The sequence below is a fragment of the Mesoplodon bidens genome, assembly GCF_964165515.1.
Source record: "Mesoplodon bidens genome assembly, chromosome: 8".
Lineage (NCBI taxonomy): Eukaryota > Metazoa > Chordata > Mammalia > Artiodactyla > Ziphiidae > Mesoplodon > Mesoplodon bidens.
Window position 1 is genome coordinate 73,978,601 of NC_138165.1, and position 18,485 is coordinate 73,997,085.

Consider the following 18,485-nt stretch of genomic DNA (forward strand, 5'->3'; position numbering starts at 1 on the left):
ATCTACATACAAGAGATGAAGAGTTTTGTTGACACAAAAATCTATTTATGAATGTATATAGTGGCTTTATTCATAATTGCCCCAAATTGGAAACAACCTAAACGTCTTTAAGCTGCTGAATGGGTAAATAAGCTATTGTTCATTTTTGGGATATTACTTAGCAGTAAAAAGCAGTGGTTTTCTGATATAAATTGTAACATGGATGAATCTTACACACATCATTCTAAGTGAAAAAAATGTAGACTCAAAGGACTACATACTGTATGGTTCAATTTATATGACGTTCTGGGAAAGGCAAAACTAGGGACAGAAAGCAGATCAACGATTGCCTAGGATTGAGGGGCCTGAGTAAATTTGCAGGGGCAGGGGCAGGTCATGATGAAATAGTTCTATAGTTTGATGGCGGTTATGGTTACATGATATGTACTTTTGTCAAACCTCATAGAACGCAAGGTCAAAAAAGGGGGGAATTGTGTATGTACGTTACACCTTAATTTTTTAAAGTATTAACTAAATAATTCATCTTGAATCTTGACTAGTTAATTCATGCTGTTTGGTTGTTATTCAGGGATGAAAGCAGTCATCTTCCTATGCAGTAATATCAGGGAAGGCATCAAAATTGATAGAGTTTTACCTATGATATTTGGTTCATTGAGTATTCAGTAATGCTCCTTTTAAAATCCTATTTTGAAATTACAAAAGAAAACACTGTATTTTATAACCTAAAAGACACTTCTGTAGTCTCATTTTGTATTACCTAACTGCCTGCTAAATGAAATTGTCCCTTTAATACAACTGATGGGTGAATTATTGAAAATATGGTGAGGAAATTTGCAGAGGAACAAGTTAGGGAACTCTTTCCTTAGAGGAGGCCGAGGAAGAAAGGCCAGAGGAACTTAAAACTCTAGCGGAGAGAAGAGGTAAAAGCTGACATTGAATCCAAGTCTCACCAGGAGAATTAAGTATTTAGGATCAGAGGGAAAAGATGTAGGAAGAATAGTATTAGATGGAAAACTGGAGAATGGCAGTTTAGAAGCCATTGGTAGATAATCTCCTTAGGTGTATTATCTTAACTTTCCCAAATAATGTTGCAGGATGTAGTTTGTAGCAATTCACTGAAACATGGAAAATAATGCCTTGCACTGATTTCTTTGTTGTTAACTTCTACTTATCTGTTGTAAATGAGAACCTTGTAATCATAACTTAAAAAAAAAAAAAAAAACCTCAGATCATTTACTTTTAGTCTTGTAAGATCCCTTCTTAAGGGAAAGAAACAAGCCCCTGCCCCCCACCTCAGTATTCTATATAGTACCTTGCATATACTGAATGTTCAGTAATTGATTGGACATTGGCATATTTAGTAAAAAAAATTAAAACAAAAAAATTGTTATAATTAGTAAAACTATTGCTTTTGACCCTTTAGCTTAAAGACTATTAGTTCTAGCAGCCTTTTGCCCTTCTAGTAATGTCTCTCTAAACAATATTTAATCCTTTCTTTACTTAGTGTTCCAGCTTTAGACAGATGAGTAAGAAAATTCTCTTTATTCTTTTTTTACATTTTTAGGATCTTCAGAATTAAGATTTAATTTTTCTTTTGGAATAAATAAAACATAAATATAAACAGCATACAGAGTCTGTTACCTCTGTTCTTTCTTAGCCCATTTCCCTTTGAAAAAAGGGCAGAGATCAGAGCAGAGAGCTCTATTTGCTGCTCACAAAAAGAGCAATGGTGAAGTTCTTTTTTTTCTTATGTTTTTCTTGTGTTTTTTAGTTTTCATTTTACATTATCCAGTAAAATTGACCTTTTTGATGTACAGTTCTTTGAATTTTAACATGTATATAGATTTGTGTCAGCGCTGCCACCATCAAGGGTAACAGTTCCATCACCTCAACAAACCCCCTCATGCGATCCCTTTATAGTCACATCCCTTTTCTATCCTTGCCCCTTGGTGACCACTGAGTGTTCTCCATCACTATAGGTTTATCTTTTTGAGAATATCATATAAATGGAATCATGTATAACCTTTCAGACTATCTTTCAGCATCATGCCTTTGAGATTCACCCACGTTTTTGCATGTATTAAGGTTTAAGTAAAAAGTGAAATTTCATTATAAAGGTATATCTTTTTTATGTCATTCTTAATTTTGTATTTTATTGGAGTTTTCCTGAATTTGTGTGTAAAATCCTGTGGTTTTAAAACTCACATTATGTCTTAACTGCAGGTGATTTTGCAGTTCTTCTTAAAGCAGGCATGACTGTAAAGCAAGCAATTGTATACAACCTCCTCTCTGCCATGATGGCTTACATAGGCATGCTCATAGGCACAGCTGTTGGTCAGTATGCCAATAACATCACACTTTGGATCTTTGCCATCACTGCAGGCATGTTCCTCTACGTAGCCTTGGTGGATATGGTAAGACAGCTTATTTTATATTTTTGTTGTTACACTAAATATGTAAATAGAATGCAATTTCCAAAAATGGAAGAAATCTGGATGTAGTTTGAAAGACTAATAAATATAACCCATCTTAAAGACATGATATCTTAAATAAAGAAAAGACATTTAAGTAGGAGGATTCCTTCTTTGGAAACCAGTTATCCTGAAGGTTTTTGACCAAGTAATATTACTACTCAAAGTAATCATCAGTAATATTTAAAGATAAAATTACAGAATTATTATACTACTTTGAAGGTTTTGTAATATTGGGGTGGAAATGTTTTTTTGTTGTTAACAAAGTAATTCTTTGAGCTTGCTTTATAGCAAACAAGAAGGAAATACTATACCTCTTAGGTAAGCCAGTCTTCTGCAGGAAATGGTGTATATTCCAAGGGATTTATGTAATTTCCCTTATTTCTAACTTCAGTTTAAAGTTAATAAATCTAAACACTAACAATTAGTTTTATTTTTTATTTCTTTTTTTTTTTGCGGTATGTGGGCCTCTCACTGTTGCGGCCTCTCCCACCACGGAGCACAGGCTCCGGACGCGCAGGCCCAGCGGCCACGGCTCATGGGCCCAGCTGCTCCGCGGCACGCGGGATCCTCCCGGACCAGGGCACGAACCCGCGCCCCCTGCATCGGCAGGCGGACCCCCAACCACTGCACCACCAGGGAAGCCCAATTAGTTTTTTGTTTTGTTTTGTTTTTTGCGGTACTTGGGCCTCTCACTGTTGTGGCCTCTCCCATTGCAGAGCACAGGCTCCGGATGCGCAGGCTCGGCCATGGCTCACAGGCCCAGCCGCTCCGCGGCATGTGCGATCTTCCCGGACCGGGGCACGAACCCGTGTCTCCTGCATCGGCAGGCAGACTCTCAACCACTGCGCCACCAGAGAAGCCCAAGCCCAATTAGTTTAATTTTACTTTAATATCCTAAATATGTTAGGCAGTGCGTTTGCAGAACTAACAATTTGGTTACTTTCTGTTTTTAACTAGATATTGTATTCACTTTTCTTTCTGGTGGGATCTGTTAGATAGTCTCATATCAAATTATATAACCTAAATTTTTAATGACTATTTATTATAGAAAGTTTAGAAAATAAGAAAAAATAAAAATTATTTATATTTTGTACCTAGAGGCAGCCATTTTCCCCCTCTCCTTAGGCCTCTAATACCTCATTTATTGTCCTCACGCTCAGCTGATGACCTTGCTTCCTATTTTCATGTAGAACACCGAAGCCACCAAGACCAGTTCCAACCAGCTCTCATCACCATTTCTACGCATTTCCCTGTATCGATGCCTGTTTAATGTCGTTCTTTTTACTATGAAGAAATGTTTATGTTCCTAGCTAGAGCCAGCTCCTTCAAACTGTTCCCTAGACCTTATCTATCCCCTCTCTAACTCCCTTAAATTTCCCCCTCTTTTTCCTGCATCATTTGTTTTTCCCTCTCTGCTGGATCATTTCTATCATCGTATAAACCTCGTTACTTTTCCCATCTTAAAACGGTAGGGGAAAAGGATCTTTTTAAAATCCAGTTTCACTTTTAGCTACCACCCTATTTATTACTCTCCTTCCCTGTTATAGCAAATCACCCTTTCTTGTTTTTTAATTCTCTTCTCTCATGAGTCTAGCTCATCAGGTTTTCTCCCTCACTGCTCTGCCATGTTACTTTGTCAGATCTGCCATTGACCACGACATTATCGCTCAGTCCACTGGTCACTTACCCTGCCCATCTTCATTTCACTTGTCCTAACAGCAGCATTTGGCTGTTGATCATTCTCTTCTCTTTGGAATGCCTCCTGGTCCGTTGGCTTCTGTACCATCACCATTTCCTGGCTTCCCACCTTTCTAGCTTTCTTAGTCTTTTGCTGGATCTTCTTCTCTTCCCTTACCTCTGAATGTTGGTGAAAGGCCTCTAAGTAATCTTATCTAGTCTCATGGCTTTGAATATTTATTGGCTGATAATTCCTAAGTTCACATCTTTAGCCCAGGCCTTTTCCTTAACTCCCAATTAGCCTGTCTTCCTGCTTACCTGAATATCTAAAAGGTGTTGCCAACTTAATATGTTCAGAAACTAGCTCTTGATATTTGCGAACCCTGCTCCTTGCACCAGCACCACCTATAGAATCCCACATCTATTAATGATAACTTTATTCTTCTGGTTGCTCAGATCAAAACTCTGAGTATCATTCTTTGACTCCCCTCTTTCTGTCCTTCCCACATCTGCTGAGGGCTCCATCTCCTCATCGCCTCCCTCCACTCTCATTCCAGCCACCATCATCTTTCTCTTTCTAACTGTTCTCCCTGCTTCTGCCCTTGCCCTGTCCACCACACTCTATATCTACAACACACCTTGGGAGATTTTTGTGTGTGTGATCCTTGTAAGATTAGATCATGTCACTTGTGAGCTTCAGATCCCTCAGTGGTTTTCCATCTCATTCAGAGTAGAAGCACAAAGTTCTTCTTTTGACCTTCAAGGTTTTTAATCCTCCTGAGCATTTCTTCTCCCTTTCCATCCCTAACTTTCCTAAGCTTACCTCACCTCCTCTCCCGCTCCTCTACGAGGCACACTGTGCCTCAGGCCCTGGTTCCTGCTGATACCTCGCAGACATTCTCCTGGCTAGCTCCCTCACTTCTTGAGGCATCCTATCTAAAATTTCAATCTCTACACCAACATTTTACATTCTCTATTCCTACTTTACTTTTTTTCTTTTGCACTTGTATCTCAATCTACTAATAACACATTAAACATTTTATTTATTGAGCTCATTGTGTGTCCCACTATGATATCAGTTCTGGGAAGGCAGGCGTTTTTGTCATGTTTCATTTACTGCTGGAGATGTAGTTCATAATTAGTTGAATGAAGAATGAATGAGCTAATTCTTATATTAGAGAGCTAAAAGTGTAAAAAGAACCAGAGAGTCATTACAGTAAGGATTTATATTCTAATGAAGAAGAAAAGCAGCCATTAATTATAATTCTTTGGATACGTGTTATGATAGAGTGGTGCAACGTGTTTGTGGAACTACAGAGGGAGGCTGGCTAAAAAATTGGGTAATAAAATTAGGGAAGTTTTTCTGGAATAGGAAATTTGAGCCAAGTCTTAAAGAAGGTAAAAGAGTTTATCGGAAGCAAGAGGAAAGGGCATATAAGAAAGCAGAATAATAAATAGCATCATTCTTTGACCACTGAGTCTACTCCTGGGACTGTATTCTGAGGAAATAAAGTAAAATGATTACTGCTAATAAAACAAGCAAGCAAATAAATAAAAATAAAACCATATGAAAATGTTCTTTGCAGAGTAGTTATAATGTCACAATTGGAAACACCTAAATATTCTAGAAGACAGGGACAAACTATCCACATATATTTTAGGGTTCATTTAGGAAATAGATAATATATCTACATTGTCATTAATTAGGTAGTTGGTGATTGGATCATGAGTCACACAACATGCCATGCTAAAAAGATTAAAGCTTATCTTATAAATTTTGGGGGACCATTAAAAGGTTTAAGCAACAATGACATTATCTCATTTTTATTTTAGAAAGACCACTTTGGCTATAAGGGGGAAGTTTTTATTGACGTATAGTCATTCAGTAAGACAGCAACAGTACCAGAAGTTTTAGTACCTTTAGGATAACCAGTTGGAAGCATCTGCTTTTTAGGGGGCTTTGGATAGCACCTGTTAATCAACCAATCTGGAGTATTGTTGCACGTTAACAACTGTGGTCATAGAGGTAGGTACTGGCTGGCTCTTAGCTGTGGTTATGACAGACAATATTGGTGTTGGCATTCAGGATAGAATTGAATGTGCGGGAGGCACTGTGGTGCCTCTTCTTGCTGGTATGTGCACATATCTAGAGGGGATATTTCTGTGAAACATACAATGTTTATGCTTAAATATTAAGGAAAGTTAGAACTGAAAGTTTTTGTAACAATAAAAACTTGGGGAAAAACGTAATAAAATAGTCTTCTTACTAAAACCATAGGTAGGAACTTGCCAGTTTTAGTCTTAATCCAGGGGTTGGCAAGGGACAGATAGTAAATACTTAAGCTTGTGGACCATATAGTCTCTGTCACAATTATTCAGCTTTGACATTTGTAATGGTCTCTGTCACAACTACTTAATTCTGCTGGATAAGAACAGTAACCTCCATTAGCGTACACTACTGCCATAGACTTCTAAACAGAATAGATGACCAGCATGAAGTACTGCTTATATAGGACCTTCAGGTGATTGTTAAATATACTGTAGCACTGTCAGAGCATGGTAGTTGGATTAATTGTACTCATTATTTAATAATGATTAATGGCATTTCTTCCTAGGCAGGCATTATGTACTTAACGCTACATTTCTCCTCCCTAAACCCCAAAGCACCAAGATATTGTTTGGAGTAAAGCTTAGTGTCAAATAGAGAGCAGCATATCAATGTCATCTTTCTGTAGATATTCACTGCAAACTTGAAAAAAAAACAGAAAAGTGAACGTGAAAATTGGAAATAGTTCTTTTGAAATTTTGATTAGGTTTGGGTGGGACGAACTTATGCTTATAATCACATACATTCCATCTTCAGCAAATCTCATTTGCTTAGACACGTTAAAAATTTAAGTTTTATACTTTGTGAACTATGGATTTATTTTTTTTATTTATTTTTATTTTTTGGCTGTGTTGGGTCTTCATTGCTGTGCGTGGGCTTTCTCTGGTTGTGGCAAGTGGGGGCTACTCTTCATTGCGGTGCATGGGCTTCTCATTGCAGTGGCTTCTCTTGTTGCAGAGCATGGGCTCTAGGCGCATGGGCTTCAGTAGTTGCAGCATGCAGGCTTCAGTAGTTGCAGCATGCGGGCTTCAGTAGTTGTGGCTCGCAGGCTCAGTAGTTGTAGCGCACAGGCTTAGTTGTTCCACGGCATGTGGGATCTTCCTGGACCAGGGATCGAACCCGTGTCCCCTGCATTGCTAGGAGGATTCTTAACCACTGCGCCACCAGGGAAGTCCCTGAACTATGTCTTTTTTTTTTTTTTAATAAATTTTATTTAGTTATTTTCGGCTGGATTGGGTCTTCGTTGCATGCGGGTTTTCTCTAGTTGCGGCGAGCGGGGGCTATTATTCGTTGCAGTGCGCAGGCTTTTCATTGTGGTGGCTTCTCTTTGTTGAGCACAGACCCTAGGCCTGCGGGCTTCACTTGTTGTGGCATGCAGGCTCAGTAGTTGTAGCTAGTGGGCTCTAGAGCGCAGACTCAGTAGTTGTGGCACACGGGCTTAGTTGCTCTGCAGCATGTGGGATCTTCCCGGACAAGGGCTCAAACCCGTGTCCCCTGCATTGGCAGGCAGATTCTTAACCACTGCACCACCAGGGAAGTCCCTGGATTATTTCTAAATGTAATATATGCTTGTACTGTAGAAGTTGAGCTGTACTTTTCAATGCACTGTGCCTTTAAAGATATTGGAAACTTTAAAATTTTTAAAATTTTATCATTTATGAGAATAGAGTACACTGTGAAGGCAGTGTGCTTAACTTGGTAGTAGTTCTGTGTAGCCTTGATATACTTTTTTCTGTGTCTGTTGTCGGAAGGAAAATAATGGCTTTTAAGGGCATAGAGATACCAGTTTTGGAATTGTCTGTTAATGTGTACCGTTGATGAAATGTGCAGTTGGAAATGAGAATTTTAGATGGGAAAGGGTGAAGAAATGATACAATTTTGAATGAAATATCCCCCAAAGGAACCTTACTTTCTCAGTGAGCTTAAGACACATCAGTAAATGTGGGAATTGTGGTGTTCTTTTCTGAAAGTCTTATTTGCAACAGTAACTTGTCTTATACTTTAACATAAATGTCAGCGGACAGTAACTTTAAAAAAGTGACTAATACATATATTATGTGCGTTTGTTGGGGGATGAGGAGGGTACAGATATAGTGTTTACTTAGTACACAACTAGAGCATAAAATTTCTTAGTGTTTGACTAAAATATGTGTTATGGTTAACATTGTTTCAATAAAATAGTTATTAGTAGTTGTGCTTTAGTCACTAGTTTTCTTAAGTAGGAAAATGTAAAAAAAAATGAGCAAAATATTATACAAAATTGCTTTAAAATATTTTAAAAATATTTTTTAGCTTCCAGAAATGTTGCATGGTGATGGTGACAATGAAGAACATGGCTTCTGTCCAGTGGGGCAATTCATTCTTCAGAATTTAGGATTGCTGTTTGGATTTGCCATCATGCTGGTAATTGCCCTCTATGAAGACAAAATTGTGTTTGACCTCCAGTTTTGACCATTCCCAGCAGTCACTGCTGATTACAAGAATGTTACCATGCAGCTTTGCATCTGTTCCTTGTACTGTAAGCACATTGCTCAAAGAAAAGTCAGTGGCTTGCACTACTTACAAGTTCATAGATTTGAGCCTGACCACAAAGACCGGTGCTCAGTACTGTTTTCCCTGCATGAAGGGGTCTTTTAGAAATACAAAGCTTATGATAAAGGAGAAAACGGGACTCCGTGAACCGATGTTGATATAGGTTTGATTAAGACTTTTTAAAAAAATAATCATATAAAACACTAAAGTAGTCTCTTTATTAGTAGAAACTTCTGTGGCTATGCAGAAATAGAAATTGAACCAAAAAAAGTCACTTAAACTTTAAAAATATTTTAAATGGACTTTGGGCAGACTTTTCTTTGTGGTAAAAATGAATTGTAATGTCCTTTAATTCAGCTCCATATACACATGTGGTAATAGGGATCAACTTGACACAGCTTTGAATCTGCAGAAAGTAGACTATAGCACCTAGAAGAAAGCTCAGGCTGCATTAGAATATGGATTTAGCATTGGGAAAAGCCCTTATTCTTGAATCTAGAGTTACTATTTTTGTATATATTTGCATAGGATTTAAACTTGCAGCCTAAACTACTGAAATTTGTGATTGTACATTTGTGTGAGCTTCAGTTTAATGAAAGATTCATAACGGTTCTTTGTATTAATATTATACTTGGTGTTTGGGTTTTTTTTTTTTTTAACTTGTTTTTGTCTTGGGTTTTTTGGTGGGGGTAAGGGGTTGGAGCATGTGGTAAAATGTTTTCCTTAAATGTCTTCTCCTTAAAATTGTAACCCTCAGCGAAATGAAGAGCCCAAACATGGTCTAAATATTCAGATTTCCTTTAGTTATTTGGGAAATATAAGTTTTTACGCAGCGCTCTACCAGTTTGGCATTGGAACCTAGAGCACATGCTCTGGCTGGAGGTAACGTTGTAAGGAGGCCAGTTTACCATGTCCATAATCTGTACGTGGAGTGTCAAAACGGATATGAGGATGATCTCCATTGATGCCATGGCTGTCATGGTACCAGGTAACTTGGAAGATGCATTTAAGTTCAGTAACTCAGCTGAAATCACATGATCATTTTGTGCCAAGATATGCTGTTGGTGCCTGATAGGGATTAGTCTCTTTTTTTTAGGTACCCTCTTCTCCTGCCATAAATTGTGAATGATTTGTGAGAAGTGCAAGCCATGTTTATCCTGAATTTTGACCTAATAATTTGTAGTGTTAATCATATGCATGTAGCTCTCTGTGTGCCACATGGTCTTCATTTATGCCAGGTAAACTGTATTTGAACTACATGCAGGCAGCTTTGTTTTACTCTGCTTGGCTACCTGTGTGGCTGCTTTAAAAATCTTATTGTTCAGATATTTAAGAGCCAAACTCCTTCCATTCCATTTGAAATGTATTCATTTAGTCCTCCTCCTTTCCCCAGTTCCTGTCCTCTTACTCCATGAACTTTAAAACAAAAAACAAAACTGAAAGCAGCACATGCATTCAGGTATTAAGAGTATTGCCAGTGTTTCTTCTTTATGCTGTAAGCAAGGGAGCTTATTAGATGTTATTTCCTTAATTTATGCCTGAATTCGAAAAATTATTTCTGGCTTTCTCCATGGCCTCCTGTAACAAGTAGGAGTTTTATACATAGATTACTTTCAGCATTGGGCACTGAATTAGGACAGTCCTCATCTCATTGCTTGGCCCCTCAAGCAACCTAGCTAAAAGGTGCTGATATTTTATTTAGTACTGCCAACTTGAAATGATTCAAATATCTTGCTTTCTGAACCAAGATATATTTATAGTTCATTTTGGAGTTTTTACGCCCAAGGAGGATTCTGCATTCCAGCATTAAATCTGCTTATTTTTAAAACTTTTATGAAAAGCAACAGCTGGAATATACTCCCAGACTTAAAAAGAAATGCCTGATTTAAAGCAAATAGGTTATGCTGAAGTATATAAAAGTTTTATATCCTCTCAAAACTGCTATTATCTTTATTTGCTAGATTTCTTTAAACTTTTAAGAGGGCTGTAACAGTTGCTGCTAGTATTTTGTTTAGGGTTCCACCAGTATTTAGTTTTTACATCATCCTAATGTATAGTTTCAAGTCTTACTAGACAATCTGAATTCCACTACATTTATCTTTGGCTCCAACATTCCATTTAGCTTGACCAGTCTAATTTAACATGTGTTTGTTGGAGGTCATTAATGTTACTTGTACAATGCTGTCACTGTGTGACATCCATATGAATTTTGGTGTATATCACATTGCATTCAATCAGCTGTGATTATGCTTAGAAATCCTATAGTAAGTAGATGCAGTGTGAATTTATTCCATTAACAGTAAGTAAGTCAGTGGCTTAAATGTGATTATAGTCCTGCAAGGTGATACTTGCTAAAATATCTAAACTTTTGTTGTTGTTGTAACTGACTCATTTTTTAAAAATTTTTAAAGCTGGAAATGATCAAATGCTGTTTTTTTCATTGTCAACAGTGGTGTGTCATTTTATGTATGTTCCTAATGCTTATGGAACGCTCCCAAAATAAAGTTATTCAAAAAGAGCAAATATACCAGTGTGTTTTGTCTAGTCTTTGTTAGATTCCTCACACTGAAGTATGAATCATTTTAAATATAGCCTGCCTTTGCACATAAATGAATTTATAATTAAGTAGAACTAAATTGATTTAAACCAAATAACTTTTCTTTAAAAAGTAAAATATAATCTCAACCATCTAACAAGAAATAGGAACAGGGAAATGACACCTTCTGATTATGAATTAAGTTGACATAACAGTGCTACACCCCGTCCGATCCAGTGCTCCTTGGGTTGGTCAGAGGGAAGAGTCATGGCAATCACAAAATTTGTAGAATGGCCAGTGGTGGACAACGTTCCTCTCCGCTCACTTGTCTTATACAGTGGGGCAGTATAACTTGGTCGTTCTGGTATATCTACCCTCTTACAAGGCTTTAGCCACATCTAGAAGAAAGTAGACAAAATTTAAGTCAAGGCTGTTATATTTACATATATTTGAACCTAATATGGAATCGTTGGCATAAAGTTTTAGTTATGTCTGCAGATTTCTATGGGCTAAATCGATTTTATTTTTGTCAGCAGTTCTGCCATTGCTCAAAACATTCTTTTAGAGCTATCTTCAGAGCCAGTATATACGAAGCTAAATGAGAAAAGAGTCATTTCCACCTACTCTCTGAAAAAGGATACTACCCATTATTTATTCATCATCTCCCTACCATACCTACCTGAGGATGACCTTTGGTGCTTACAATAATAATAAAAGCAGGTATACTTTCAAAGGTTTGTTTATCTGCCACCACTGAGACTCAAAATCATGTTGCTTTATTAAAGGCCAATCCCAAAATATTCTGAAAGGATTTTTATCAGTGATTATAGAACTAGATCTCCTCCCCATGTTACGTGGCTATTTTAAAGGGCCTATTATGTATATTGTGCTGTTTAAAACATAGTTGCCTTTATAACTACACTACAACCACATTATTCTTAGAGTCAGCCAAGTTCCTAGAATGTTAAGCATAGTTGAACCTCACCAATCTCAATAAGATTTTAAGGCAAGCTGATCTCTGAATGTAAGTAAAGAACAAACTGTCATCAGAAAGGTGAAACAATGTTTTTAAAACTCGAATTCCTTTTTCCAGTAGTAATAATAGCAATACTTGAGGTGATAAGTCTTGACAGCCCCACTGTTTGGAGCCCTTTTTCTGGTTTCTCAGGTTTAAGCACAAATTGTATGAAGGAGCTAATTAATAAGGGTGATAGTCTCTCTCCCACATAACTGTGGGGATCCATAAAGCAGTTTTTCAGATATTAAATACAAGGACTTGCAACACTCAAGTTGGACGTATTTCAACTAAGTGGATTTTTTTAATGAGAATTTTTCTTACTAAGTGACTTCCTTTTTTGGGAGAATTATCCACTTATAAAATCCTTCTATTCACCGCAAACTTAAGTTTCCATATGAAAGAAAAAAATTGATCCAAATCAGCTTCTGAAATTGCAAACATTTGCCCTTGTGACTTTCAATTTGGGTCCCATATTTGAAATTTTCTTTGAAGTAAGAGAAACTTAGTATTTATATAGTTTAGTATGCCCATGCTGAAGACGGGTGCCTAGAAAAAAATTGTTTTATGTGTATGGTTTTCATATAATCTTTTAATCTGCAAGTTTCACATATTTAGGTCAAGGTATATGTAAGAAAAAAAATCATAAACATATGTATGTGTGTGGATGTGGATATATGTATACAGTCAATCCTCATTATTCCTGGATTCTGTATTTGCAAATTTGCCTATCACTAAAATTTAGTCCTAATCCTAATGTCAATATTCTGCACTTTCATAGTCATTCACAGGCACTCTCAGAGCAGCAAAAAATGAGTCACCAGCAACCATGTTCCCAACTGAGATTGAAGCTGGTGACATTCTGCCTTCTTGTTTCAATTCTCATAACTATAAACAAGTATCCTTTTGACGGTTTATTTAGTGCCAAGGTTCTTGCATTTTTGTGTTTTTTGTTGGTGATTTCGCTGTTTAAAATGGCCCCTAGGGCTTCCCTGGTGGCGCAGTGGTTGGGAGTCCGCCTGCCGATGCGGGGGACGCGGGTTCGTGCTCCGTGGCGGGAGGTGCCGCAGCGGTGAGAGGCCCGCGAACCGCAAAAAAAAAAAAGGCCCTTAAGTGTAGTGCTGAGGTGCTGTCTAGTGTTCCTAAATGCAAGAAGGCTGAGATATGCCTTATAGAGAAAACAATATAAGCTTTGTTCAGGCATGAGTTACAGTCCATGAGTTCAGTGTTAATGAATCAACAGTATATATTAAGTAAGGTATCTTTAAACAGAAACACAAATAAAACAAGGTTATATATTGATCAAGTAACAAAAATGTGACCACAGGATCACAGAAACTTAACCTTATATTTTGCCTAGGAGTTCAGTATTCGCTAATTCAATGTTGGAAGCAAGCTTATAGAACACAACTACTGTGAATAACAAGAGTTGACTGTATATGTGTATGGCTGTGTATAAAATAGCCTCCCATGTATATATCATTAGAAAATACTAACCACAGGCACTGTATCATAAAGAATTTTGGGATGTGATTCTGCAAGTTTCTTGATCTTTCTATTCCAGGAAGCTCCATCCAGAAATAGTCCATGAATGAAAACACCTAAATATAAAAGAAGCAGGTTAATACAAGACTTTACATATGCATATTGATTGAGTTCTGAAGCTGGAATTCCTGCCAGTGAATGCTGTGCAGGTGATACTAGGTCAGCAAATGAAGGCCTTCTCTAAAATGAAGGCAATGTTCTAAGTTTGTGTTACCATTCTTCAAGAATAGCTATACTTTGCCTAGTCAATTAATTCAGTGAAATGAGATGTGGAAGACAAAAAGAGGAAAGGAATTTTAAATTAGTCTACGTGAAGTTCTCTGGGTAAACGCTAACAGGTTTATATTTTAACTGACCAATGAGTATAATGTTAGAGTCCACAAAATCTACAAGAAAAGGTCTTAATGTAATTGTAGGGATCCAGTGGCTTCTAGGCAGCATGTGAACAAAATACCCTTCTGCTGATGTCTAATGTCCTGAGAGTTAAATTTCTCCTCCCCTTTTAGAATCTATTCTCAATCCAAGGCCACGCCTCAATCTGTATGCAAGAACACATGGATGAACTCCCTCCAGAATGCAATGTCATACACGAACACCTGAAGAACACAAATTAAGGAATCCTTGAAACCTGGGTCACACGCCCTGGCTATCCACTTATGTAAAAGCCTCATGAATTGAAAATGGGTATCTGCACATGAAAATATTCATTGTAATTGTTGCACAGATATGAAGAAAAGCAATGAGGAACTTAGGAAGACTTAGGTTCTGTCTCTTAATGTGCTGTGTGACCTTGAACAATTCATATAACTTTAGACCTGTTTTTTATCCAGAGGACAACTGGAAAATATTTGTAAAACAATAATGCCTGCTTTGTCTACCCTGTAGAGTTAGAATCAAATCAGCTATACTGGTGAAAGCGCTCTGTAAAAGTAGGATATAAAAATCTACTTGGGCAGTGCTGTCCAATAGGACTTTCTCCAGTGATGGAAATATTTTATATCTGTGCTTTCCAATATGGTAGGCATATTTAGCTATTAAACACCTAAAACATGGCTGGTGGGACTGAGGGATTGAGTTTTAAGTTTTATTTAATTTTGGTTATAAATTTAAAAGGCCACATGGGGATAGCCCAGTGATGGATGTTAAGGGAAGACTTAACCTTTTCTTCTCTCCAGGTTTTAACTGACGGAAAGCATAGTTGGAATAAAATGTCAACTACTGGCAAAGCACTTGTCCAATAACTTCCCAAGTATTACTCTAGTAAAGCTGAATTACAAAATGCATCTTGAGCCTGGGGCCAGGTGGGGGGTGGACCTGCCTGCAGGAGCAAGAGAGGTCTGCAAGCACATCCTACATGCTAACGTCTCCAGCCAGATCTAAGCCCACTGGCCAGTCACAATAATAGATGGGAACAGAGAAAGTAGAGGAGACCCTACAGACAGGTCCCAGAGAGCCATTTAATACCCTGGCCTTGCTCACTTGTAAGCACAGCCCAGTAAATCTCTGACTAAGCAATAGGATGATCTATTCCTTACATGTCAGAGAGAGTAAAGAGAAGAGTTCATTTCAACATCTAAGAAAAGTGGCAATAGGGATAAAAGTTCCCTCCAACCTAACAACAATTTTATAAGAAATGTGATGGGGACAATCAAATACGTTTTTGTTTCTCATGGTCAATAAGGGCCTTTTGGAAAACACAAAATACAAAATGACAGGAGATACTAACTGGGTCCTGTTTCACAGGTGCTCCTGCTCTGTGAGTCACACCTTCGCCTCTGTGAGCCATGGTCAGCACAGGGTGGTGACCACAGCATCCGCAGGCCCTCTCATTCACTCCTTCCTGTCCCCTTCCTGCTTTGTAGTGCTCTCCCTGTTGATGACTCTGAGTCACCCTGTAGTGCCCAGTAGTTCAGATAAGATGAATCTTAGGCAAACACATCTAGAATGTATGACGCTAACACTAGGTAGATTTACAATGGCATTGTGGCCACTTTAAAAGTCACTTTAAGAGTGAGTAGCTTTTCTCATGACCCCAAAATACACAACACCTCACAAAAGACCCGGAATAACCAAAGCAATCTTGAGAAAGAAAAACAGAGCTGGAGGAATCAGGCTCCCTGGCTCAGACTGTACTACAAAGCTACAGGCATCAAAACAGTGTGGTACTGAAACAAAAACAAATAGATCAATGGAACAGGATAGAAAGCCCAGAAATAAACTCATGCACCTATGGTCAATCTACGATAAAGGAGGCAAGATTATACAATGGAGAAAAGACAGTCTCTTCAATAAATGCTGCTGGGAAAACTGGACAGCTACATGAGAAAAATGAAATTAGAACAGTTTAATACCATATACAACAATAAACTCACAATGGATTAAAGATCTAAATGTAATACCAGATGCTATAAAACTCTTAGTGGAAAACATAGGCAGAACACTCTCTGACATAAATCACAGCAAGATCTTTTTCACTTTGTCTCCCAGAGTAATGGAAATAAAAACAAAAATAAACCAATGGGACCTAATTAAATTCAAAAGTTTTGCACAGCAAAGGAAACCATAAAACGAAAAGACAACCCACAGAATGGGAGAAAATATTTGCAAACAATGTGACTGACAAAGGATTAGTCTCCAAAATTTATGAAGAGCTCATGCAACTCAATATCATAAAAACAAACAACCCAATCAAAAAATGGGCAGAAGACCTAAATAGACATTTCTCCAAAGAAGGCATACAGATAGCCAAGAGGCACATGAAAAAATATTCAACATTGCTAATTATTAGAGAAATGCAAATCAAAACTACAATGAGATATCACCTCACACCAGTCAGAATGACCATCATCAAAAAATCTACAAACAATAAGTGCTGGAGAGGGTGTGGAGAAAAAGGAACCCTCCTGCACTGTTGGTAGGAATGTAAATTGATACAGCCACTATGGAGAACACTATGGAGGTTACTTAAAAAACTAAAAATAGAGCTACCATATGGTCCAGCAATCACACTCCTAGGCATATATCCAGAGAAAAACATGGTTTGAAAGTATACATGCACCCCAATGTTCACTGCAGCACTGTTTTCAAAAGCCAAGACATGGAAGCAACCTAAATGTCCATCAACAGATGACTGTGGTACATATAAACACTAGAATATTACTGAGCCACTAAAAAGAATGAAATAATGTCATTTGCAGCAACATGTATGGAGCTGGAGATTATCATTCTAAGTGAAGTAAGTCAGACAAATATCGTATGATATCACTTATACGTGAAATCTATTTTAAAATGATACAAATGAACTTATTTACAAAACAGAAACAGTCTCACAGACTTAAGAGAATGAACTTATGGTTACTGGTGGGGAAGGGTGGGGGAGGAAGGATAGACTGAGAGTTTGGGAATGACGTGTACACACTGCTATATTTAAAGTATATAACCAACAAGGACCTACTGTACAGCACAGGGAACTCTGCTCAATACTCTGTAATAACCTAAATGGGAAAAGAATTTGAGAAAGAATAGATACATGTATATGTATAACTGAATCAACTTTGCAGTACACCTGAAACTAACACAACATTGTTAATCAACTATACTCCAATATGAAACAAAAACTTAAAAAAAGAGTAGCTTTTCCCATGATGTTTAATTTAACATTAGGTAAATGAGGTTGACTTCTTTATGAGCCCCAGAACCAGGCACATCCTGAAGTTTGTGTGAGGAGACAGACTGTGAGCTGGTAGAGGTGAGAAAGAAAGAAACTGTGTTTCTAGCCCCAGTTGTTCTCAGGTCGGATCTTTGTTCCTTCCCTTAGGGTCCCATGAGGAATTGTTCCTTGGGAAAAATTCCATTGCTCCAAATCATTCCATGGAATCTCCTTTTCTTTCTGGTAGTTTGCTAAGCACGAAGGAAAAAGCTAGAATGACAAAAAGGCTAAGCTGTGGATATCTGTATTGGGGGGAAAATGTTTGTGTGTGTGTGTGAATAAAATTAATAAAATTCATGATTTAGTGAATCTCTATCAGCTACTGTAAATCAAACCTGGGCTGATTCTTTGGTATTCAGTAAACTGGTTTATTTAACTGATGGCTACTCTTTACTATGGGATCTTGGAACACTAAATGGTCTTTACTGATCTTTAAGTAAGTTGTGCTTTATACCTGCTCCACTGTTTTCAAGATAATTTTGGATTTTAATAAATTTGGATCTTTAATAAGAGCAGTTGCGGGTTAAATTAGTAAATCAGTGTAAACGGAAATACCAACTACCTTGTACAACATCTGAGTTTATATATAACAATTGGAAATTCAAGAGTTTAATCTTAGATATTAACTAGTTTATAAACTGCAGGTAATGCTTTTTTAACTTAATATCTTTTTTTTTTTTTTTCCGGTACACGGGCCTCTCACTGTTGTGGCCTCTCCCGTGGCGGAGCACAGGCTCTGGACGCGCAGGCTCAGTGGTCATGGCTCACGGGCCCAGCAGCTCCGCGGCATGTGGGCTCTTCCCGGACTGGGGCACGAACCCGTGTCCCCTGAATCGGCAGGCGGACTCTCAACCACTGCACCACCAGGGAAGCCCTAACTTCTGTCTTTT

The 18,485-nt window shown here is 37.8% G+C and overlaps 2 protein-coding genes across 7 annotated transcripts in view; one reads left to right on the plus strand and one right to left on the minus strand.

Annotated features, from left to right (window-relative positions):
* Positions 1 to 11,315, plus strand: part of SLC39A10 (solute carrier family 39 member 10) — a 64,972-nt gene extending 53,657 nt beyond the window's left edge. For all 6 annotated transcript variants that reach the window (XM_081243022.1, XM_081243023.1, XM_081243024.1 and 3 more), the window contains 2 exons: positions 2,224 to 2,414; positions 8,551 to 11,315. In XM_081243022.1, coding sequence (XP_081099148.1) covers positions 2,224 to 2,414; positions 8,551 to 8,709 — 350 coding nt within the window. In that variant the 3' untranslated portion in view covers positions 8,710 to 11,315. The remainder of the gene's footprint in view (positions 1 to 2,223; positions 2,415 to 8,550) is intronic.
* Positions 11,316 to 11,461: 146 nt separating this feature from the next.
* Positions 11,462 to 18,485, minus strand: part of DNAH7 (dynein axonemal heavy chain 7) — a 243,288-nt gene continuing 236,264 nt past the window's right edge. Inside the window, exons 63-64 of the mRNA XM_081242420.1 lie at positions 13,839 to 13,942; positions 11,462 to 11,724 (exon numbers count right to left, since the gene is read on the minus strand). Coding sequence (XP_081098546.1) covers positions 11,518 to 11,724; positions 13,839 to 13,942 — 311 coding nt within the window. The 3' untranslated portion in view covers positions 11,462 to 11,517. The remainder of the gene's footprint in view (positions 11,725 to 13,838; positions 13,943 to 18,485) is intronic.